Here is a 25,592-nt window from a genome sequence, read left to right on the forward strand (position 1 = left end):
AAGGACCAATTCTTGGAAGGCCAGTTCCTACTAAACCTTGGAGGCTGGACCTGTAAGAAATCCTTGACTGTCTGGACAGATTTTGCTTTCTCTTCCACCTTCTTCAGCACCTGCTGTGCAGGGGAGCCAAACAAATTGAGCTTATCCATGGGAGCATCTAGGAGCTTTGATTTAACATGGTCTGGTAAGGACTGCTCTTTTAACCATGCATGTCTTCTGATCACTGTACCAGTCATAGCTGATCTAAAGGAAGCCTCCAGTGCATCATAGCCGCATTTTAAGGAATGATTACTGACCTGCTGAATGTTATGTACCATTTCCTGAACAGATTTTTTGTCTAATGGTTCAGACGAGGTAACTGATCTAACATAAATTCCTGATACTGAATCATGTGGAATTGACAGTTTAAGGCCCTAGCCGAAAGAGTAGCAGAAGTGTAAACTTTTTACCCCATCTCTAAGGCCCTAGATTCCCTTTCAGAGGGAGGGGTTTTTGGCAGAGGTAGCTGCTACAGCCTTGGGTCCCTGGGAGATAGTTTCAGGATCTGCAAAAGGAGCCTTATACAAATGATAATGTGTCCGAACCCTGTAGTACCTGTCGGGCTTAGCAGGGGCCGGAGGAAGAGAATCAGGAGCAGTACAAGCATCATTAAATGCATCATCCACAACAGTAAGGACTGGAGGAATGGCTAAAGGCCTATGCTGTGGCAAATGCAAAAGGTCCTAAGCCTTTTCCTAGAGTCTGAAAAATCCTGGCCCTGCCATTGAAATTGTTCCTCATAGCATGCAAGGTTTCCCAAAAGAAAATTCCTCAGGCGGAGAGGCAGAAGGAATGGAGTCTTCTGCATCAGAGTCCTCATAAGGAGAATAAGGGCCCTCTGGAGGGTTTGTATTATCTGAATCATCAGAGGAGTAATCTGAAGAAACTGGCTCAGGGGCTCTGCTCTAGGCCTCTTCTCTGGAGGTGGGTGAGAGGCCCTGTCAGGGTGAGGTTGGGATCCCCGGATCAAAGAAATGAGATCCTCTGCTAGACTAAGCATTTGAGAACTAGAGCTAGGCCTGTGAGAGGGGGTCTTAGCAGGCACAGTTTTGGTAGATTTTGCTGCTTTAGCCCTGGCAAAAGCCTTAATCGACATGGATGCAGGGGGCCTAGCAGCTCCACGTGCAGGAGTAGATATATCTAAAGGTATAGTATCAGATAAATCCTGTGAACCTGCAAGAGCAGGTGGGATTTCAGTAGCAGATTCAGCCATGCTGGATGAGGCCTCGGTAGGAGGCAAGCCGTCAAGGAAGAACCGTGGACTCGGTTTCAGCCGAAACCGAGACACTCATGTTGACTTAACCGCGGTTTCGCGAAACCGCAGACCGCGAGTGTCGGTCCTTTTCCTTGCGCTTTTAGTTAATTGCGGTCGGAGTTTCCGATGGCATATCGTAAGCAAAAGCGAGCCGAAAAACTCCTCAGCAATTCCAACCGACGCCTAAGCATCCCGGTTGAAAGAAGCTCAGGCTAGACAAGCTGCTACGTCGTGGTCTGGGCCTAAACAAGGTAGGCAGTAAGAGTGGAAATCTTTGAGGTATTTGTTTCCCACAAGTTAAACAGTTATTCACTTTTTCTGACATCGGCTGAGGCAAGAAAGAGTCCCCAACGGGGTACTTAGCTTTTTAGAAGTCTTCGGTAGTAGTAATCTCTGGTTCTGACCGACCGGCACTTGCGAACAGCTTCTGCTTTGGGTGCCACGCGGCAAGAAAGACTGGGGAAAATGGCGTCGGCTGATACCTTTATACCCGAAGAACTGCAGCTATGACGTCGGGTGAAGTGCGACATCAGCCGAGGCCAGACCCAGACTTTGGAATCCGGCCGACCGAAGGGCTGCCTGACGACAGGACAACCCATTTGTTAGGACTGCAGATGCATCCTTGAAGGACATCATGAGGCACAGAGAATCATAGAGATTATGAAGTTTACATCACATGGGATCACCCAATGCCAACAATCCAAAAGATAGATGCTAGAAAACTGGATACAGTGGTCCAAGAAAAGAAGACAAAAGTAGCATTGATCATTGAAATCTCCACACCCATTGACTACAGTGTGTTGCGTAGAGAGAGACACAAAGTCATAAAATATACAAACCAAAGCAAAAGCAAATGGAGCAGATAATTCTGTAGCCAGCCCACCAAAAGGACCAAAATATTCTTGTATAAAAACGTAGTTTAATAGTCCACAAAGTCACATACATCTGAGTTTAGCACTTTCTTTCCTTCTGGAACTTCATCAGAACTGATAATGATGAAAACATTTGGTGTTTAAATATAAATTTTAAAAAGTCACATGTTACATCCCCCCAATAAAATCATTTATACTCTAATTGTAAAGAGACTGATATGGGGTCTAGTAATGGTGTTAAAAAAAGAAGGAAAGGTTTGTCCTTAATAGCCCATTTGCAAATTTGTGGGGGGCGCACCAGATTTTTGGATGACATTTTACTTTTATGGAATGACACTATTGATAACCTTAAGATTTTTCTTATTATTTTTCTCATTTGCGCTCTTCAAGAAAAATCTTGATGATTGGATGGGAGACAGGAAATTCACCCCGGAGATCACTTCTGTGGCTCTGCTCGACAGTGGCACAGGAAAATAATTTTCTTGGGTGGCGAAAGCCAGGGTACCTTTTGGCCAAGGGCACCTGCAGGCAGGTGCAAGGGGGTGCACTTGCACCCCCCCCTGGATTTTCTTTACCTGTGTGACGATGTATTGAAATCGAAAAATGTACTGACAAAACCGTACTTTATTTCAACTTACTTTTTTCTTTTTTTCCATTAAACCTGCATCGTTTGATGGAATCTGAGATGCTATTGGAGGCTGCAGTCACATGCTGACGAGTGCCTCAATTCCTCCTCAAACTGCATCTCCCTTTGCGACCATTGAGTCATTGACAGTTGGATAGAGTGAGAGAGTTACCCAGATTAAGACAGTGCAACAGATCAGAGACAGCCTAAGAACTCTTTACTTTAGCTCAGGGAAGTCAGATCATCGAATTCGACTGTGTCCTGTGCAGCACTTAAGGTATGTTGTTGATCAATTCTCATCAAGAAATAAGCTCCTGGTATTTTTTTTTTTTTTACACTGAATCAAAGTTTGGTGCCAAAACCGTACAGTTTTGTACCTACCATAAATGTAGATGTTCGAGTGTTCACCCTGCTGCAGTTATCACACTAGGGTTATCCTGTCATCAGGTGGTCCCACAGTCGGCCGGATTTCCAAAGTCTTGGTCCGACATCGGTTGCTGTCACCTCATCCCTGACGTCAGTGCGCCAGGGGTACATATATTGCAACCAACGCCATTTTCTTCAGTTTTTCTTGCCCCAGGTGTCAGGTGTCCCCTAAAGGGTGATCCAAATCAGTACCAAAAAGTGAGAACACTGTACAGACACAAAAACCCTTCAGCTATAAGCAAATACATCAGTAAGGCATAGCAGAGGTTTAGCCAGTAAATCAGAGGGGATGGAGGGAGGGTAACCTGGACTGCAGCAGGGTGAACACTCGAACATCTACATTTATGGTAGGTACAAAACTGTACTATGTTCATCGTGTTACCATGCTGCAGTCATCACACTTGGGTTAAGTCCCAAAGTTAAGGTAGGGTGGAGGCATTATAAAGGGTTAGAGGAGGCAATGAGTCCCTGCAGAACTGCAGTGGCGAAGCCTGCCCTGGACTTAGAATAAAGAGGTAAGTGATAGTGTTTGGTGAAGGTGTGTACAGAACTCCAAGTTGCATCTTCCAAAATTTACTTGGTAGGAACCCCCCTGAGAAAGGCTGTAGAGGTAGCTGTTGCCCTAGCAGTGTGGGATCTAATGGTAGGAGGAACTGGTTAACTGGTTTCCCATGATGGGTATAGCCGAATCGTATGCAATGGCCTATCCATTTAGAAATGGTTTGCTTGGAAATGGCCCTCCCTTGAGAAGCTGTAGCATAGGAAACAAAGAGCTGGTCAGTTTTTCTGAAAGCTTTAGTTTTATCCAAGTAATATCGAAGCTGCCTGTGAATGTTCAAGGAATGTAGTAGTCTCTCCCCTTTGTTCTGTGGATTGGGGAAGAAAGTGGGAAGATGGATGGTTTGATTTAAAGCTACGCTGGAAACCACCTTGGGCATGAAGGAAGGATTAGTTTGTAGAGAAACTCTGTCTTGATGAAAAATGAGGAAAGGTTCCACTGCCATAAGTGCCTGTAATTCTGAAACTCTCCTAGCAGAAATTATTGCCAGAAGCAGGGCAGTCTTCCAAGATAGGAACTGAAGGTCTGCAGAAAAAGCTGGTTCAAAGGGAGGTAATGTTAGTTTTTCCAGAACAAAGTTGAGGTCCCATGTAGGTGTAGGAGCTCTTCTAGGTGGTCTAACGTTTTTTGCCCCTCTGAGGAACTGCCTTAGGAGTGGATTTGAAAATAAAGGTGGATTTGTGTCGTAGTGAGCTGAAATAGCTGAAGCATGGATTTTAATTGAGGAGAAGGAAAGTCCTTTATGCAACATCTCAGCTAAATACTGCAGAATGTGAGGCATATGAGGCTGAGTTGTATCTAGGCCTTTAGCTTGGTTCCAAGCAGAAAACCTTTTCCATTTGTCCGAGTAAGTCTTCCTGGTGCTTGGCCTCCTGGCTTCTAGAATAACATCCAGTACTGCTTGTGAAAGAGGGGCTGGTTGGCCGCTTAATTGATATGCCATGCAGCCAGGTTTAAGGTTTTGATCTGGCTGTGTAGAATCTGCTTGTCTTGCTGTGTGAGCAAATGAGGTATTTGAGGCAATATCCATGGTGGACTGTGAGCCATATTCTTCAATAGTGGGTACCAGTGCTGGCGTGGCCAGTCTGGGGCTATGAGAATCATTCGAGGTTTCTCCTTTTTGACCTTCAAAAGAACCTTTGTGAGTAGAGGCAATGGAGGAAAGGCATATGCTGTCAGGTTTTTCCAACTGAAGGAGACAGCATTCACTTTCCAAGCTTGTTGGTGGAATGTCCTTGTACAAAATTTTGTCAGCTGGTAGTTTTGAGGACTGGCAAACAGGTCTATATTTGGTAGGCCCATCTTTGAGTTATCATTGCAAATATTTGTGGGTTTAGCTTCCACTCGTGGGGATCTTTGATGTTTCTGCTTAGGTCACCTGCCAATGTGTTTTTCTGTCCTGGCAGAAAGTGAGCTTGTAACTGGACTTGGTAGGTCAGAGCTGTGTTCCATAAGATTATTGCTTGCCTGCAAATAGGGTAGGAATGTGTGCCCCCTTGTTTGTTTATGTACCACATTACTGTGGTGTTGTCTGTCTTTATTGCCAGTTGTCCAGGTTGTAGTAGATCCTTGACGGCTGTCAGAGCTATGTGCAGTTTTCTTTGTTCTGCAGTCCATAGGCCTTGAATGCATTGCCCTGCCATGTGAGCCCCCCAGGCATAGTCTGAAGCATCTGTTGTGATAGTTTGCCTGGGTGGGGGCAAGGTGAAAGGCTGACCCTGGTTGAGGTGACATGCCTGTGTCCACCATAGAAATTCCTGTTGAAGGCAGGGAATGAGAGATATCACTGTGTCCAAGCTGTGGCTGTGTTGAGACCATACGCTTTTTAGGTACCATTGTAATTTCCTCATATGCAGTTTTGCAAATGGTATTATCAGAATGCAAGATGCCATGAAGCCCAAAGCCTGCAGAATTTTTCTTGCAGTTAATTGGGTCTTTGTTGCCACTGTCTTGAAATATTGAGTCAGTTGTAATTGCTTGTCTGGTGTAAGATAAGCCTTCTGGGCCGTTGTGTCCAAGCTGGCACCCAGGAATGTCATTTTTTGTGAGGGCACTAGTTGACTTTTTTTCATTTACTGTGTACCCCAGACAATTTAGTAGATGCTTCACAAAAGTCAGATGTTGTATGAGAATGTCTTTTCTTTCTGCTTGGATGAGTCAGTCGTCCAGGTATGGATATATTTGAATTCCTCTGTCTGCAGTATGCAATTACTGGTGCCAGGCATTTTGTGAGTACTCTGGGCGCAGTAGATAAGCCAAAGGGCAATGCAGAGAATTGATAATGGGTTGAACCTGCAATGAAACGGAGGTATCTTCTGCAACTTTGTCTGATAGGGACATGCAGGTATGCCTCCTTGAGGTCCAACGTTACCAGCCATGCTTCCTTGCTGCCCAACATGGGAAGTAGCTGCAGTGTTGTAGTGTTAGCATCTTGAATTTGGGAACTTGTAAGTAAGTGTTTAAAACTGAAATGTCCAGAATTGGTCTCCAAGCATTTTCTTTCCTGGGTACTAGGAATAGTCTTGAGTAAAATCCTTGGCCTTGCTCTTGAGTTGGCACCCTTTGAATGGCTCTCATGGCCATGAGAGCTGTAATTTGTTTTTGAGCCTCTGCCCTTTGATTTTGTGGCAGGTTTGGCATTCCTCTTTTTATTGGCAAGGTGTGAAAGTAGAATCTGTATCCTTGTAAAATTATGTCTAGGACCCATTTGTCCTTTGTGACCATGTGCCAGTCATCTAAAAATAATGCTAGTTTTCCCCCCAGGGGGGTTGACAAGAGAACTTTGTTTGGCCAGTTTAGGTGCAAGTCATTGAGTTTGCCTTCTGGTGGCTTGAGACCTGTCTTCTCCTCCCTTTTGGGTTGGAGTGGTCCATTGGTGAGGCTTATACTGAGCTTGTGGTTGTCCTCTGCCCCTTGGGCACCTGTATTTACCCCTCTGAGGCCTGTCAGTGGCTGGAAAGGACCAATTTTTGGTTGGCCAGTTTCTGCTGAAGCGAGGGGGTTGTACCTGTAGGAAATCTTTGACTGTCTGCATTGATTTTGCCTTATCTTCCATTTTCTTTAAAACTCCTTCTGCTTTAACACCAAAAAGAACATCCTGCTGCAAGGGAGCAACTAGTAGTTTTCCTTTAACATGTTCAGGCAGACTTTGATCTTTTAACCAGGCATGCCTACGTATAACTGAACCAGTGACCGCTGCTCTGCAGGAGGCCTCCAAGGAATCAAACCCACATTGTAAGGTATGTTTGCCCACCTGCTCGGTGGCGTGCAACAAATCCTGTACTTCTTTCAATTCAGATTGTTGAGGAAGGGTTGTTATCTTTTGTTTTAACTGAGAGATCAGAAATTGCTGATACTTAAGCATATAAAATTGACAGTTTAGAGCTCTTATAGCTAAAGTGGCTGAGGTGTAAACCTTTTTCCCCCATATGTCTAGTGCTCTTGAATCCCTTTCAGAAGGTACCGGACTTTTGGCCATGGAAACCTTAGCCCCCTTGGGACCCTGGGAGATAGTCTCTGGGTCAGCTACTGGGCTTTTGTAAAGGAATTTATGGGAATCGGGTACTCTGTAGTATCTGTCAGGCTTGGCCGGGGCAGGAGGCAGAGAGTCAGGGTTGAAACTGGATTCTAAATAAACATCGTCCACAATGTCCAAAACAGGAGGGATAGCTAGAGGTCTGTGTTGGGGGAGTAAAAGAAACTCTCTGAGCTTTTTCTTGGAATCAGAGTAATCCTGACCTTCCCAGTGAAAATGTTCCCTCATAGTGTGTAAAGTTTCCCCAAAATAGTAATCTTCTGGAGGGGAAGCTGAGGGAATAGAGTCCTCAGCATCAGAATCTTCATAAGGAGAGAAGGAATAGTCTTAGTCTTCAGAGGTATCCGAAGAAATAGACAGTTGTTCAGAGGAAGCAGATTCTTCCTCTTGTCTAGGCCTTTTGTCAGGAGGAGGCTGGGAACCCCTGATAAGAGAAATCAGATCTTCAGCCATTTTGAGCATCTGTTTCTTAGGCATAGGGCCTTGAACAGGAGACTGAAGTGAAGCTTTTTTCGATTTGGAAGGAGTCTTCGGTTTAGAAAATGTTTTGACTGAGTCGTCGGTCTGAAAACGCCTTCAGAAAGCGAAGGTGTTTCAGAAGTACCGGTGTCCTTGGGAGGTAAGTCGCGTCGGTAGGGCCTGAAGTAAAAGGCTGCGTAGGCCTTGTACATTCCGTCAAGATATCCATAGCGGTCTCTGGTTCCTCAACTGCGGTAGTCAGAGGCTGCGTCGGAGCCTCACTGATAACCTGAGAACCGGAGACCGGATCAACCGAGGCCTCGGAATCGGGCTTAGGCCTGGGCTGTCGATCCTTATCCCTGTGCTTTTTGTGCACGCTGGTAGTCGGTAGCTCCGACGGCATGTTATAATTAAATTTTCTGCCAAAAAAGTGTCATGCAAAATCAAATCGTCTTTTAATGGTGCGTTTATTAAATCTAGCACAAAAACGACAAGAAGTGACGTCGTGATCAGGGCCTAGGCAGGGTATACAATAAGAATGAAAATCCTTATGAGGTATTTGCTTCACACAAGAAATGCAATTGTTAACTTTTTCTGACATCGGTCTGAGGCAAGAAAAGTTTCTCCAACGGAGTACTTAGCTTTATAGAAGACTTCGGTCTGAAACTCTAATTCGAAAATCTCAGGAGTCGGCCGACCGGCACTTGCAAACTGCTTCTGCTTCAGGCATCACGCGGCAAGAAAGACTAAAGAAAATGGCATCGGTTGCAATATATGTACCCCTGGAGCACTGACATCAGGGATGAGGCGACAGCAACCGACGTTGGACCAAGACTTTGGAAATCCGTCCGACTGCGGGACCGCCTGACGACAGGATAACCCTAGTGTGATGACTGCAGCAGGGTAACACGATTAACATCGAGAATGTGTGGCGCGCACTTGAGAAAATTCGTCCTGATGAGAAAATACTATATTTATACAGGCATTTGTATCTGGGTCAGGGTGATTTATTTGTATTTACTAGAAACTGTTATAATTGCAAAAGTTCAGTCTGAGTTACAAATAATTAATGAAAAGAAAATTTTTGTTGTACTTCTTTGCTTTGTTTCTAGAACAATGTAAGTCTTTAATTGTGAATTTGCACTGCAGTTTAGTGAAACTGTATTTTGACTGCGCACTCTTGCAATCCCTAGTAACTAAGTGTGTGTGACTGCGATATATCCATGGTTAATTTTCTGTCTTGGGCTCCTCGAGTGCTATGATGTGCTCAGTTTCCTCTGTTGTGAGCTGGGAAAAATAAGTAATTAGAAAATTAATGCCTGAAAATCTTAAATTTTACTCAAGGGCTATATAGTCGCCTACTACTAGCGAATCAGTACAAGAATTCAGGACAAAAACATTTCTCAATGACAAGTTAAATCCTTAAAACAGGAGGTAACTTTGTCACACACCAGTTACTTTTTTGACTCAGTTAGGCTTCTGTTGCAGATGACTTCCTGCCTCCTTGAAAAAGGAGTGTCAGAGTAGACTGTAACAGTAGTACAGCTGGTTGTGTCTGTTGTATGTCACTGTTTGGGAGCAAATAAATCATCAAATAAATGCATAAGGTAACAGTGAGGAAGAACCACAGATGCTGCTGGTAGAATAAGGAAACAGTAAATTGTATCCCTGTTCTGAAAGGGATATGGACCCAAAGGTTGGTAAACAAGACCTAGTCGTTGACAGTTCAGGCTTGACTGCAGCTGTGCTGTGTGTTAAAGTCTCTCTTTATATAAGTTTGGAGATCTCTTCTTCTGAACTGACTGTTGTCATTGTTCTAAATGCAAACTACATCAGTCTTGTTAAAAGTCTATTTTGGCATGGCATGTGACATTGAGTAAGTGTTGTTTATAATGATTTTATCTAGTGATGGAGGGAAACACTGGGGGGAAAACCCGAGAGAGTGACAGCTTGTTGGCATATTATCATCTTCTGCTGTTTTGCCCTTAGATGTAATTTCGTTTCCTCAACTTTAGTCGTAACTTAAAGTGTACATGTTTTATTCAGTATGACATCATAGCAGCTTTTGATTATCTGTTTATGTAGCCTTCTTTGCATTTAACATATTTCTTGATGCCTGCTGGAATTTTCTCAGGAGACTATGGTTTTTTTGCAACATCACAAATAAGTGGACATTTGAAATGACATTTTTAAAAGAAAACTCCATCCTAAAACTAAAAGTGTGTGTGTGCGTGTGTGGTTCTGTAATATATGTATATGTGTGGGGGTGTAGATACTCTCAACTGTCCCTAATTTTGTAAAATGTCTAGGATTTATCCTGATATCTGGTCTGCTGCTAGTAACTTTTTTCTGGCAAGTGATTAAGGAGTTAAAGTTTTAGACTTTATAGCTTTCAGAAAAAGCATGACACAGAACCTGTTATTCTAGCAACATTCTAAATAAATAAAGGCACTATCAGTCCCTGATATTTGGCCATTTGTCCCCCATTATTTTTAGCTTTCTCCTGGCTGCTGGTAAATACAAATGACCTCAGGGGTTTCTAACAAAGAAGATCAAGGGCCTCTACCATATGCCTTACACAGACTGACTAAAATCCCCTGTCACTATACTCTGTATAGTATAGACTTCTTAGGGAGGCCTACAGAGCAACCCAAGACCCAAACCTAATGAACTTACTGCATATCTGTAAATCAAATGGGTCTAGGGCTACTCATTCCAGGGAGTTAAATATGGCCTGTGACTTAAAGAGGACATGCTGGAGAGACAGATTTATCTCCCAGTGACTGCCACGTCTTTGGAACAGGCTACCAATTCATGTGAAACAGAGCACCTCTATGACAGTGTTCAAGAGGAACCTGAATGAGTGGAAGGGGCACAGTAAATTCTTACCGGGGATAACACCCACAACCCTCCAGATCATGGGCAGTCATCACTAAATGCAATCTTGTATTATTCTCAGTTTGCAAAACTAGGGAGTGCATTTGTGTAAAGCTAGCTGGCATACTTTACTGTGGCTTTTGAAACAGAGATAAGAGGTGTGCACAATCAATAAAGAATAAAGCGGTTGCAATTGAGGTTTCTTGGAGTTGCCTTTGATGAAAAGGACTGTGTGGGGAAGGAATTGCAGTGTATCTAAAAGTAGCAAGTTAGCCATATTTTCTTTCACTTTTCATCACAAACATCAGCAGTGTACACAATATCTGACTGACTGACTGACTGTGGTGGTCTGGACAGAATACGTGTTACAGCAACTGACCACTGTCACAAGGGTGCAGTGAACAGCATTGCAGACTCACAGCTCTTGGGTCTCTGATTAAGTTTTTAGCTGTGGACTCTGCATTAACTCCCAGGTTCTATGTAGTTTTTATCCAAGTGTTCTCAGTTGTATAACGAATGCCTGTCCCTTTTTAGCAATTCTGTACAGTGAAAAAACATGAAATGTGATATACACAGATGCTTTCCAGAGGAAGGAGTGGACGTTTTAGCTTAGGCTCTGAAAAGGAAATTTATTTTCTAATTCGTGTAGCTATAAAATCCAGTATAAAACTGTAAAAGTTTCTGAATGCAAACACACTAGTTATTAAAGCAGCATCATGGTAGGGAATACTTTAGTACAGAGAGATTCAACTATATACATAGCCATGAGTTCCTTTATACCTTTCTGTCAAAAACAAACACCAAGTTCACACAGAGTTTAAAGTTGTTGTAACTTTGACAAAATCTGTTTATGTACATTGTCGCGGCTGGAATGAGTAAACATTGTAAAAATATGTGGAAAGGAGGAGAGCTTGACAAAGTCTCTAAGGGAAGCAGCACACCCCTCAGCTGTCCAGGTTTTTACAGAATGTCCAGATTTTTGCACCATATTCCTCCTAAAAAGGACTGAAGTTGCTAAACAGATTTAGACATCATACCCTTTAGAAAAATGCATACCAACACAAATCCTGTTATTCTAGCAATTTTATAAGTTCATGAAAACAATATTTATAATCTGTCCCTGTTTATTTTAGGCTTTGTCCAGATTTCTTGCACTAAGAAGTTGAGGTGTGTGTGTGTGTGTGTGTGAGAGAGAGAGAGAGAGAGTCAGAGAGGGAGAGAGAGAGAGAAATGCTCTAGTTAGATCTAGCAGGTGGAATTTATTTTCAAGTGCATTTTCAAGGAATTGTGAACTTCAAGGGAAGCAATGGTTACTGCTGCTCATGCTAAGTCTGCTTAAAATGTGCAACTGTTTTGTTTAGCAAATGGTATCATTATTGTGGCATACAATTTTAAAGCAGTGTTAGCACAGCAGAGTAGCATACTAGCATCTTGATGCAAAGGGCTATAGGTTCTATTCCTACAGCATGTACATTTGTACTTTAAGGGGGTATGGTACTGCGGTCCTTAGTATGTCATCCTTTGGATGAGACACCTAATAACTATGAACCTGTTTTTCAGCTTGCCACTCAAGCCACCCATTCTCTATTGTAATATACCAGCTTACCAATTCTTTTAATGTAACATAAGCAATTTATTCTTCAAGGACAACAGGCACTGAATTTGTAAACAAAACACTAATATAAAGTTGTTTTCTAGCAAAAACCTCTTCATTTGTTTCAGATCTCTTTAATGTGGAATTATTCAGATGACTTTTACTTCTGCAGAGATTCTGCATATTGATTGACATTGGTGGATTGTATGACAGAAGTCTGGGTGTCGCTTTATGGTTGAAATGTTCTGAATTGGGCAGGTTGTCATTATTGGTTCATATGACTTGTTTCATTGCTTAAAGGAAAAATGTTCAGAACTATACATTTAAAATACACTCTAACAAGTAGTGCTGTATTATACAAGATAAATAATTCAATTATTATATAGTATAATTAATACAGTCATGGTTTTAAAAATGTGTGCAAGGAGCCTATTTGAAAACAGCCCAAGGGACCCACCACTGGCCAGATGCATTTTCTTTGAATGTAGGTTTCAAAGGAAGAGAAGTTTTAATGATAAGCCTGTTTTCATTGTAAGACTATTGCTTTGTTTAGGTTTAGTAAATGTCTATCAGTCTGTGCTATAACATTTGAAATAAAAGTTGTAAATGGAATCCAAATATCTGTAATCATTGTAGAAGTAAAGCATAAAACGGTATGCACACTGAGAGATTTGAACAGTGTCTATGACAAATTGGGAGAAATAGCCAAGTAATAGGACACTGGAATGGTTGCGTGGGTGGGGGGTTGTGTGGGCGGACAGGGTGGGGCTACGTGGGCGGAGGGAGTGGGGCTGCATGGGCAGGGCTCTGGGTTTGCGCCCCCCTGCAAAACTCCTGTGGGCTCCCTTGCTTTTGGCTAGGCTTAAATAGGCCCTAGGGCAAATAGCCTAGTACCTACCTATGAACCTATGACTATTTGGACACTACTGTTGAGTTTTTGTCCTTTACTTCACACTTTCACAATGAATATATTCATTATTTGGATATATTGTTATCTATAGGAAGCCTACTTTCTCTAATACCTACTTGCACTTCACCAGCTGGCATCCAATGCACCAAAAGAAAGCAGTTGTAAAAGACCAGCCAGTAAGAGTGGCACTTATGGTATCCAACATGGAAAATTTCATGTATGAATGTGAAAAAGTTTTAACCATGTTTAAAAATAGAGGTTACTCAGATGGATTTTTGGAAGAAATAAGAGGTGAAGTAGTCAGAAAAAGACAAAATGGTGTATATCTGCCCATATTGGGTTCTGGGAGTGAGATTATTGTAGTAAGTAATAGAGAAGATAGGCATAATAAGACAAGTTTTATTTCCACCTACAGTTTGGATAGTGGGGCCATAAAATACATCATAGAGAAATACTGGTACATTTTTGCAAGTGACCTTGAAGTATTTAGTAAGTTAACTGCAAGAATAGGTAGTAAGCCTACCTTCGTATATAGGAAGGGTAGGTCTTTGAGACAAAATTTAGAAGCTGGGGGGGGGTGTCAAAGCCTTTTTTACAACACACCCATGAATGGGACTAAAAAGTGTGGAATCTGCACACAGTGTCCTTTTATTATGATTTGTGATCATTTTACAATAGCAAATGTCACTTGTTTAGTAAAAGGGAGATATAACTGTGAGACTAAAAATGTTGTTTACCTCACACAATGCACATTATGTACAAGTTTCTACATAGGTAAGACTATGAGAAGGTTACGTGAACATATATATGAGCACTGTGCTGATATTAAGAATTGTAAACTGAGTAATGCTTTGTATAGACATATAAAAGATAACCCTACTCATTCTTTTAAGTTTATGGTTGTGGAAAAGTTGGTAAAGGATATTCAAGGGAGGGTGGTGGATGAGCACCTGGATATGGCAAAGCTGAAATGGCAAATTTTACTGAATGCAACGCAACATCAAAGCTTAAATGATAGCTTATCCATATTCCCTGTATTGAAATTGAAGCAATTAGAGTACAAATGATTTTATTGGAGGGATGTAACATGCAACTTTTTTAAAATTTGTATTTAAATACCAAATGTTTTTATCATTATGAGTTCTGATGAAGTTCTAGAAGGAAAGAAAGTGCTAAACTCAGATGCATGTGACTTTGTGGATTATTAAACTACGTTTTTATACTAGAATTTTTTGGTCCTTTTGGTGTGCTGGCTACAGAATCATCTGCTCCATTTGCTGCTGCTTTGGTTTGTGTATTTTAACAGTTGGTTCATCAGAGGTATAAAGTCATAAAATACCTCTATCTGCAGGCAGAAATGACAGCCATGTGGAAGAAAGATACCCAGACAGTTCCAGTAGTAGTAGGAGCAACTGGCCTTATAAAAAAGAATTTACAGCAAGACGTTGTCCTGTTTGATTCTCAGCTAGAGCGTCTTGTGTGTGTGGAGACATGCGTGAATGGGCGTTCCTTCGTTGAAGGTTGTGTGCCAGGGCTGGGAACTCGGCACGTAAAAATCTACTGCTAATCATTAGCAGACCGGAGTTCCGCTGTGGCGACCCCTAACCAGGAAAAGCCGAAAGACACACACATTTAGATATGTTACCAATTCATGTAACACCATACGAACTGCAGAAAGAGTCATTACTGGGAACATTGCGGGTGCTATGAAGAGCACTTTTGGCTAACATCAAAGAGTAAAACAATACTAATTTCATGAACTTTAATCTTACTTTGACTTAGGAATGGGGTCCATTCCCATCACGGTATTAAAAACCCAAAAGACTTGGAGAAATTAAAAATGACAGAAGCTCTTTGCACACAGTATATGCGTACATGCTAACTTGTTTTTCTGTATAACACACTATGCATTTTTGTCTAATATGAGCAGTAAGAGCTGTGGTCTTAGCTCTATTATGCAGCTTTCAATACAAGAAAAACTGCACAAAGCTCCATAGGGTTGATGTAAAGCTCCACTCCTAGGAAGGTCAGCATTTTCCCTGGGACATACTATGAGAACTATCCATGTTCTATGACTGCAACTGGTTAGTTATCAGCTTCATCATCCTAGCAGGATTGGCTAAAACAGCTTAGGGTGGTAGTAATGCCCGATGCCTAGTAAACTCACTATTTCCACAAGAAGCTGTCTTCCTGGAAAACTAGACTCTCCTGGAAGAAGTGAGACAAAGGGACCATTATAGAAACACCCACAATTTCCTAGTAACTTTCGCTCTCTCCCCTTTCTTCTTTTTTGAAGGTTCTTGACCAGATCTGGAAGGCTTCAAATGGGAGACCCAGCAGAATGACTGCCAGTATTTTGCTTAAAAGGGGAAACTCTCAGCTATGGAATCCTGTACAGTTATACAACAGAGTTTGCTCCATGAACCATGGTACAAGCACAGTCAAAATTAAAATGGACTGCAAAGACCACTGCAGAAGTGGTAATATCAACAAAATACTCTAACCCTAGAAACAGGAAGGGCTGTCAAGTTCTGCAGTACCGATTCACCAAAGAGGACTGGAATATAGAGCACTGACTAACAGTTAAAGCATTTTAATCCTTAGTGTGGCACAGATTAACACTCATCAACATATTCACAGTCATTGACTCCCTGTTTCTCAGTGCAGTGAAAATATGCTGTCAACCCTTAAACTTATGTTTGACCAAAAAAAGATCCTACAAGAGTCTACCCTTCAATGCTTAGCAAAGATTTTAATCCAAGCAGCTTGGGTCATGTAGAAATCAAGCTTCTTATGAACAGAAACAGCACAGTGCAGATGTTTCCAGACAACAGAAAAAGCATTTTGAGTAAGTAAGATGATGCAAATTTTTTACTCCTCATACCATGTACTCAGACATTACTGGGGGCCACAGGAGGGCCACAGCTCACCCAAAATAGGGACAAGTCATCTAGCAGGAGGAGACATGCAGAATGGAGGAGTCAATGTCCTTAGAGATGGAAAGGCTAACTCCTAAGAGACACACAACCTTTTTTGACCCAAACTACAGGAGGAAGAGGCACATTCTCAGTCAAAGTTCATGAGGTCATGTATGATATGCTGGTGCCAGAGGTTAGTGTGACAGGATTCTGTCACTTGGGCATGTGTTTGTTGGTTTCGAGAAACTTAAGCAAGGATTAACTCTGGTAACAGGCCCTGTTCTCTAAGGTTCCACTCTTGCACTTGCAAGGACAGATCTGAAAAATATACCGAACATGTGATCATCTAACATTTATTTATACTGTCCAGGTAGTGCTGAGTTAGGACAGAGTGGGCTATCCTCAACTAGAGCCAGTTATCTCCACTGGACCTGGAGATGATATAAGGAGGTGTAAAAAAAGAGAATCCTTTATTGCAAGTTGTAAATCTAAGCCTGAAACAGTTTTAGCCTAGGCCACTACCTGAACCCGATTCCCTTTGGTCACAGTCAAGGTTTTATCCCTCAGTGCCATTAGAACTTGCATCGGAATACCAAGACTAGAGATCTGACACTGTGAACCTCATTTACTGGTTAGGTATTTACATGCTGTTTTATACAAATTTGTTTTAGTGTGTAAATTATTGACTACAGACAGGCAACTCTGCAAATAAGAAGATAAAAGAAAGGATTGCTACAGAACATTTCCCACCTACAAGCATCAGTATCTCATTAGAAATTAGCTGCATGCACTTTCTCAAAGAGGTTTTCCAGAATTCCATGGCAATACTGTTTATGTAGCTTTCTTGCAAGAAGTTTTATTTTTCCCTCTCAGTTTAGTGTAGTATTTAAGCTAGTTTCTGTAACAAATCTATACAGTGTCCTAACTATTAAACAAATCACAGCAGGCTGCCTACAGGTAACTTAAACCACCTGTCAGATAAAGAGCAGGGTACTACCACTGGCTTTGAGTGACAGTGCAACCAATTCTGCAAGGTAATGGTTTTAAAGTCAAATGCTGAACTGACTGGTTTTTCCTGAACAATAATGTGTACATGCATTTTACCTGGTGTGGGAAAGCAAGAAGAGGCTCTATTAGGAGGGGCCAAGTTACCATAAGAGTAAGATGAAGTAGCACAAGAAGGAATAGATGTTAGCGTGGATGAAGGCTGTAAGGTCAATGAGCTCCAGTCTGCAATCTCCAGCTCTGATAAAGCTAGCGATCAGTAGAAGACCAAGACACACATACAGTGCATGTAGGAACAAATTATATGGCAAAAAAGATGGTGGATAATGCTACGTAGACAGCAAATAATCTGGAGAAGGGCATTTATGGTAACAACTGGGTCTTCAGTTGGCTAAAAGACTGACACCGAACTGCATTTTCAACTCCACTCTGATAAAGGCTTTCCTCTAAGAAAGAGTCACCTCCTTGAACTGCAACCAAGAAATAGTCTACAAAAAGGCATCTTCAATGAGCCTTGGGTGCAGACACCAGAAGCCACATATACAAATACCTGTAGATCTTCAGTGCTTTGGTCACAACTACTAACATGGTGATGAAGGCTCTGACCACTGACTGAAGTACAAATGAGAACATTCTGGGAAGGTACCTCCTTCCTCCAGTGTACAGTGAGCTAAACAGTTCTCATGTTAGTAGGCCCCATGCACTGATGTGCCAAAAGGTATCCATCATGTTTATTGAAACCATTCAAGTTTCTTGCAGAAGCAAAGGCAAGATAATGTACTACAACCATGTGAAATCACATACTTGTTACTCGAAGCAACTAAGATCAAAAGTAGGAATGAAGTAGTCTATACTTTTCAAGACAAAAAAATAAACAGTATAATCTCAGACCTTCCAACAGCACTACGGCCCTGTGAACCACATAGTCATCTGCCAGCATAGCATGTTGAAGTGGATAACCAGTATGCTCCAGATGGCTTTGACACCACTTTGGAAAGTACAGTTGTGTAAAATCTTACCATAACAGTACATGTCCTTGCCTTCACTGCTGCAGTATTCTTAACAGATGGGATTCCCTGCCGTGGAAGCCCAATCATCTGGTCAGTCTACCAAAGACTACTTCTTGCTTTTAAAAGGTATGGTGAAAATTACCCAAATGCTCCTTGGGTAGCATAAGGCATAAGGGTGATGTTCAAGCCTGCCCTAATCAGAACTGAATGGCCCAGTAGGATCACAGTCCGAGAAACCCAACGGGTAACCTGTACATCCTGGAAGGATGACCTTTGGTGTGGGGGATTACTTCCACTGTATCTTTAGTGACAAGCTTAATATGCTGGTTCTCAAGATTCAAGGAAAGGGAAGAAAGTCACTGCGAAGGGTTTTTGGAAAGAACTCCTGACAAACAGAACAAGATATATGGTCATGACAAGCTCCTAGATAAAAAACACACTTATTGTGGTGATTCTGTTGTCCACACTGGCATTTACCCTTCCTGGATGACATTAACCCCAAGGAGCACAAAAAAAAGTAAAAAAAAAAAAAAAAAAAAAAACAAACTCCCCAACAGAGTACTTATCTGCAACTGCAATAGAAGTCAGCAAAGAGGCATAGATAGCCACTGGAGAATGAAATTGTGTTCAACTTGCAGAAAATTGATGCAGGTAGATAGACTGATGGTAAAGATATGTTCAGAGTGGTGGCAAAGTTCTGATTATGATGGGCCTGAACCTCACCTTTATGCCCTACTCTATGCAAGGAGTGTTTGGATGATGTTCGGCATACCTTTTAAAAGCAATAGGTAGTCTTTGGTAGACTGGCCTGACATTCAGGCTTCCACATTAGGGAAACTGATCTGTTAGGAATACTACTGCACTGACTGTAAGGACATTTACTGGTCTTTTGTGATGGTTCTTCAAGTCAAAGCACCTTCCCTTAAATAGTCTAAGACTGGAGTTAAGACTATGGTGGGTATGACAGAAGATCACCCTCAAGGGTGCCTAAGCTAGTACTGAAGGCTCTGATCCCCAATCTGAGAGATGGCTCTATTACCACAACTGCCCAAGTTTACACTCCTTATCTGACAACAAGGTGGCTAAATAATCTGGTCTCTGAGACCTATGTTCAACCAAAGATGGCAGGAAATCAGCAATGGTGTGTTTGCTTACACCCTAGTCTTCTTGTGGCTTGAACCAGAAGAGTTGAAATGACTCTGGTCTGCCTTGATACCAACCCACACTGAAAAGCTCAGTGGGATGGATAACTCAGGGATCCACAGGCATTTTGCACCAGAAATGCAAGGCATCTCTGGGGAAGGGGACAGTGGCACACAATCAGTTCAAACCATTTTTAAGAGTGAAAACTTCTTCAAAACAGGGCTCATCCAGTGGATAGGATGAGAGTGAGGGTGCCTCATTGTCCTTGTCTGTCTCAGAGACAGTGGCCTTCAGATCCTTTGGACCATCTCAGGAACAGGGACATGAGACAGTATCATGACCTAATAACAGAAAGCTAATTTAATATGTCATGAAAAGCAAAAGTGTGACATACCCACACCAAGAGTCATAGAATCACAAACTGTTACTGTCAGCCCATTACTCAAAGGTATCAGACTAGAAAGAGACCTGTATCAGCCTTCCAGAAAACTTCATACCAAGTTACCTAATGGTGTTCCTGCATCTAAGACCCAAGTTCCTACCAAACCTCAATCTGTTTATTAGTCAGTCTCAGTGATGTAGACACTGGCAAGGAATGATCTGCTGAACTCTCCTAGGTTAGGACTTGCAATTCTAGATGGGTTTGGGAAAGGTAGTGTTTCACAAAAAGAATCCTCATTCCACAACAACACAAATCCATGACGGGATTAAACAAGAGACTGTTCTGTGGTATCAGGCTAGCTGACCATTCTTTACAGCCAAATATTTTGGGGAATGAGGCAAAAGAAACCTATGAAATCTTCCTAAGGTGGGAAGCCAAAGGTATACTGTTCTCAGTCCCCTGTCCTTGACCAAACGGGTTTCTGTTCAAGCCCTCACTAGCAAAGGATGAGCATACAAACTGCGGTGTTCACTGGGCCAGTGAAATGCCAGTCCTATCTCGAGGAAGCTCAGGCCTCCACCTACTCTGTCTTTGCTTACAGCATTACTTTGACATAAGTCTGAACTTTGAGATGGAACTTAGCCATGAGAAGGATCTTACTTCAAATCTTCATATGAATACTTCTTGACTTTATCACAAAGTAGGAAAAAATTTTCCCTTTTTCACCTTCCATTAGCAGTGTTAAATCTTATGACACTAGACATTTCTCAGTACTGTGCAATTCCTTATGACAGTAGTGAAGCTTGATTCAGACTGGTTATCTGATGGCCACATTCAGATCTACTGTGTTGGCAGTGCTGACACATATAAATGCAGGACTTTACTAATACAGCAACGACTGATATTTTAAGTGTGCGGCCAGAAAAAAAAACAGCAAATACTGAGAATACATATGCTTGTGTACCTGGCTTATTACGTCATGAAGTGTATGGGTGCACAGATGTGCCTAAATGTGGGAAATTACAAAACAATGTACCAATTTCTGAATGGTGGACACTATGAATGTTACAGCTGAAAATAATGAGGGTTTTAACAGATGAATGAACTGGATTGCAGTAAGATACAATAGATAAAGTGGTAAAAATGGATACCGTCCCATACAAATCAAGCAAAAGGGGAACATTGCAGGACTCTGTCCCATCCACCATTGCAGAAATTAATTGTGGATGACATAATACATCAACTAAAACAAAGTCAAATCAGTACAATGAAGACTCCAGAACTTGAGCAGAAGCAGAACTACAAAAAAAAAAAAACAGACTTCACCATGATCTGGTAAGAATGACATACTAGGCAGGCAGCTGGCACTTGGAGTAGGTACACTAAACACAAACAATGTGCACTCTAAATGACTAGGAAAAGCAGAGAATGACAAGAGAGACTGGGCTGGATCAACATGAGCATGGTCAAGGCAAAATGACTGGGCCATATCAGCAGGCGCACTATAGCTGGAGCTGAGTATACTACTGTAGTTGGAGATGTGCAGTCTAGAGACACTCCAGGAACACAGAGTTCATTCTTATAGCACTGGAAATTCCATGCAAAATAGACACATGCAGTATTGGAAGCAGTATTAGGTGAGAAATACAACAGTTTTGCTGAAGCACGTAGAAGGGGACTATTAAAAATTGTGAGAGGCACCAGATGTCTGGATGAGGAAATCCTGACAAAGGGAACAATATATTCACTTGAGGAAACCAGGCTAGAAGACAAAAGTGGGACACACTATTGAATCACAAAGTAGAAGGGCTGTAAATGAAGAAGGGTGGGGGGGTAGATAAGGGCAGGTGACAATCATTTATGGAAATGTTAAATCCTCATTTTACTTTTGTAAAAATAGCTTATGCATGTGTGTACATTGGAGGGTGGGAGTCAGAAGGATGCTGGAGGGTACTGCACAGGTGAAAAATGAATTTGGAGAGGATGGCTGAAAGGGCTGCTTCACAGAAGGTAGATGCACCTTAAAGGCAGACCTGAAAAAAAGTTACATATGTGGGTTCACAATGAAATACCCAATAAACTGACATAATGTCCTTTGTCTAAGCCTAAAGACCCTATGAAAAGTGATGCACTGCAGCTGTCATTGTGTATTGTTACACATTATGGAGCTCACTACTGGACATTATGGAGCTCACTACTGGACAGTATGGAGCTCACAACTGGACAATATGGAGCTCACTATTGGAAGTGTGAGACTAGATCATGAGTCTCCACACTTCAAAAATAAACTGCAAGTCAAACAACCTGTGAATTGTACAAGTCACTGTTACACAATTTTAAAGCTTAGCCTGACTGCATCCTACAACACAAGATGCAGTGTCCTAAACCCAATGCTACTTATATATATGTAAACTCAAAGAGACTGCTGTACCTTAGAGCATGACAAATACCCCAAGGTGCTGCAACACTAAACTTGGTACACATTCCCACCAATATGCCCTTTTAGTTCCTCTGTTCTTATGATTTCAAATTATGATACTTGAACATTTATTATGCACCCTAGTACTGGATTACTCAATGCACATGATTTAATGAACATGACAAAGACATGTAAAAAAGAGACAACAAGGTTTCCAGGTCTTGCTTTCCAAAACACAGGCAGAGGCACATATGACTATTACAATGATTGGGACCACATCCTGGAAAAGAATAGTGTTATTTTAAATGTTATGGTAAAAAGCTGGCTCTGAGACGAAGTTCTAAGACCCGCATGATCCAGTACCCCAGAAAAGTGCTAGAATATCAGTCTGGGAGAATGACAGTGATTGGTTGATGCCAGCTCACTTACTACAGGGGAGAGAGGCTGTACAGCCTGCTTTTTTTTCTTTACTAATGTCCAGAAGTGTCTGGTTATGACCGTGAGTTTTACGGGCAAGAGCTGGGTCACATATAGCACATGCCTGTCAGGTAGCATACATGTCAGAGCTGGATTAGATGTGTGCACTACAGAACATGTTATCGACAGCAGCACTGAAGTCTAGGTACAGGAATTACAGGGTTCAGGATCTGCCTCACTGCTGACTGGGCATCATATAGTTCCACAGCACTGACACCACTGAGGCCATCAGTGTCCAAACTTTAAATGCAGGTTGCTTAATTCTGGGGGTGGGGACTGAAGACAAATACTGAGGCTTCTGGGATGAAGATACCCCTGAATCCTGGAAGCACAGGGTTTAGGTGGGAAGCACTCGGATATGGGAAACTAATTCTCTTCATGGCTGTCATCATGATGATGGTGATGCTGTATCTTCAGGTCACTGCAGGAGGACTGATGGTTGGCAAGTACAAATGGGGTAAAAGCATACAGTAAATAGTATGGTATGGAGAAACAGGGGAGCCAAGATCTAAAATGATGGGGAAAAGGGAAGAGTATCAGTCTGTCCTGGCAAATAGGAAATCTTTTTTAGGGGACTTACGTAAACTGGACTTACATTAAGATATTTGTGACACCTGTACTGTTCATTATAATAAAGAAAAGAAACGAGAGCACGACAAAATGACTTTATCAACATGAGGAATCATCTAGCATTTCAAAGCCTTAAAGAACAAAACTTTTGAGAAAAAATAGGTTTCTTACATACCTTGCTTATTCTAAATGGCCTTTCTTTTGTATTGCTCTCTTTGAATTTACTATCCCAGTCACATTTGAAGTAGATGGCATTCACTAACACAAGTCTGGTAAGGCTGTCAATGGTTCCACTAGCAAGCAAGTTTTGGATTTTCCCTGCATGAAACAAATGGCACATTTAGTATTTCTGCAGCTTATTAACTGCATCTGACTTTAATTTGTTTGTGAAAAGTGGTAGAACACTAATCCATATGGACATTTTTCATGAACAGCCTGGGGTAGCAACATAACCAATAAAAAACAAGTAGAGCTTACAAATAATGTCCAGTTCGGTTACAGAATAATAAAAATAATACATATACATAAAAAGGGCAATGCAATTACTGTTACTATATACGGCATGTACACTGATGGTTATAGTGGAGAGGTACTACAGAAGAGACTCCTAAACAATGTTATACTGGGTGTAATTAAAACTGTTAACACAAGATTAAAACCCTGTCAGGACTAACATCAGATCAGAGTGATGTTTCTCAACTATTACACAATGGTCTACTGCTATCCCATCTACATATACATTATTTTTCATTGCAGCTTCTCTATATTGAAACCTTCAGTCATGTGCAACTGCTAAGCTTTTTTTTTTCCTGATATTCCTATCTATTTACATTTCTGAATGTTTTCTCAGTCATGTACTTAGAAGTATGCAAGGCTGCTGGTAGTGCATGCAGTGATAATACTCAGATTAGGAAGAGACCATGAACAGCTGTACCACTCAACCCTCTCCCACCATTTTATAGACAGCTTGTAAATGAAGAAGGGTGGGGGTAGATAAGGGCAGGTGACAATCATTTATGGAAATGTTAAATCCTCATTTTACTTTTGTAAAATAGCTTATGCATGTGTGTACATTGGAGGGTGGGAGTCAGAAGGATGCTGGAGGGTACTGCACAGGTGAAAAATGAATTTGGAGAGGATGGCTGAAAGGGCTGCTTCACAGAAGGTAGATGCACCTTAAAGGCAGACCTGAAAAAAAGTTACATATGTGGGTTCACAATGAAATACCCAATAAACTGACATAATGCCCTTTGTCTAAGCCTAAAGACCCTATGAAAAGTGATGCACTGCAGCTGTCATTGTGTATTGTTACACATTATGGAGCTCACTACTGGACATTATGGAGCTCACTACTGGACAGTATGGAGCTCACAACTGGACAATATGGAGCTCACTATTGGAAGTGTGAGACTAGATCATGAGTCTCCACACATCAAAAATAAACTGCAAGTCAAACAACCTGTGAATTATACAAGTCACTGTTACACAATTTTAAAGCTTAGCCTGACTGCATCCTACAACACAAGATGCAGTGTCCTAAACCCAATGCTGCTTATATATATGTAAACTCAAAGAGACTGCTGTACCTTAGAGCATGACAAATACTCCAAGGTGCTGCAACACTGAACTTGGTACACATTCCCACCAATATGCCATTTTAGTTCCTCTGTTCTTATGATTTCAAATTATGATACTTGAACATTTATCATGCACCCTAGTACTGGATTACTCAATGCACATGATTTAATGAACATGACAAAGACATGTAAAAAAGAGACAACAAGGTTTCCAGGTCTTGCTTTCCAAAACACAGGCAGAGGCACATATGACTATTACAATGATTGGGACCACATCCTGGAAAAGAATAGTGTTATTTTAAATGTTATGGTAAAAAGCTGGCTCTGAGACGAAGTTCTAAGACCCGCATGATCCAGTACCCAGAAAAGTGCTAGAATATCAGTCTGGGAGAATGACAGTGATTGGTTGATGCCAGCTCACTTACTACAGGGGAGAGAGGCTGTACAGCCTGCTTTTTCTTTACTAATGTCCAGAAGTGTCTGGTTATAACCGTGAGTTTTACGGGCAAGAGCTGGGTCACATATAGCACATGCCTGTCAGGTAGCATACATGTCAGAGCTGGATTAGATGTGTGCACTACAGAACATGTTATCGACAGCAGCACTGAAGTCTAGGTACAGGAATTACAGGGTTCAGGATCTGCCTCACTGCTGACTGGGCATCATATAGTTCCACAGCACTGACACCACTGAGGCCATCAGTGTCCAAACTTTAAATGCAGGTTGCTTAATTCTGGGGGTGGGGACTGAAGACAAATACTGAGGCTTCTGGGATGAAGATACCCCTGAATCCTGGAAGCACAGGGTTTAGGTGGGAAGCACTCGGATATGGGAAACTAATTCTCTTCATGGCTGTCATCATGATGATGGTGATGCTGTATCTTCAGGTCACTGCAGGAGGACTGACGGTTGGCAAGTACAAATGGGGTAAAAGCATACA

At 41.7% G+C, this 25,592-nt stretch overlaps 1 protein-coding gene across 3 annotated transcripts in view; it reads right to left on the minus strand.

Moving 5' to 3' along the window:
• The window catches only part of LOC122798124 (leukocyte elastase inhibitor-like), a 524,655-nt gene that overhangs the window by 122,002 nt on the left and 377,061 nt on the right, over window positions 1-25,592 (minus strand). The window contains exon 5 of one of the 3 annotated variants that reach the window (XM_044066821.1): window positions 23,251-23,393. The exons of the other annotated variants lie outside the window; for them this stretch is intronic. Within the exon in view, the coding sequence (XP_043922756.1) occupies window positions 23,251-23,393 (143 nt within the window). The remainder of the gene's footprint in view (window positions 1-23,250; window positions 23,394-25,592) is intronic. 3 annotated transcript variants of the gene reach the window in all.

Source organism: Protopterus annectens, chromosome 3.part1, assembly GCF_019279795.1.
Source record: "Protopterus annectens isolate FY-2018-M chromosome 3.part1, PAN1.0, whole genome shotgun sequence".
In the NCBI taxonomy this organism is placed as follows: domain Eukaryota; kingdom Metazoa; phylum Chordata; order Ceratodontiformes; family Protopteridae; genus Protopterus; species Protopterus annectens.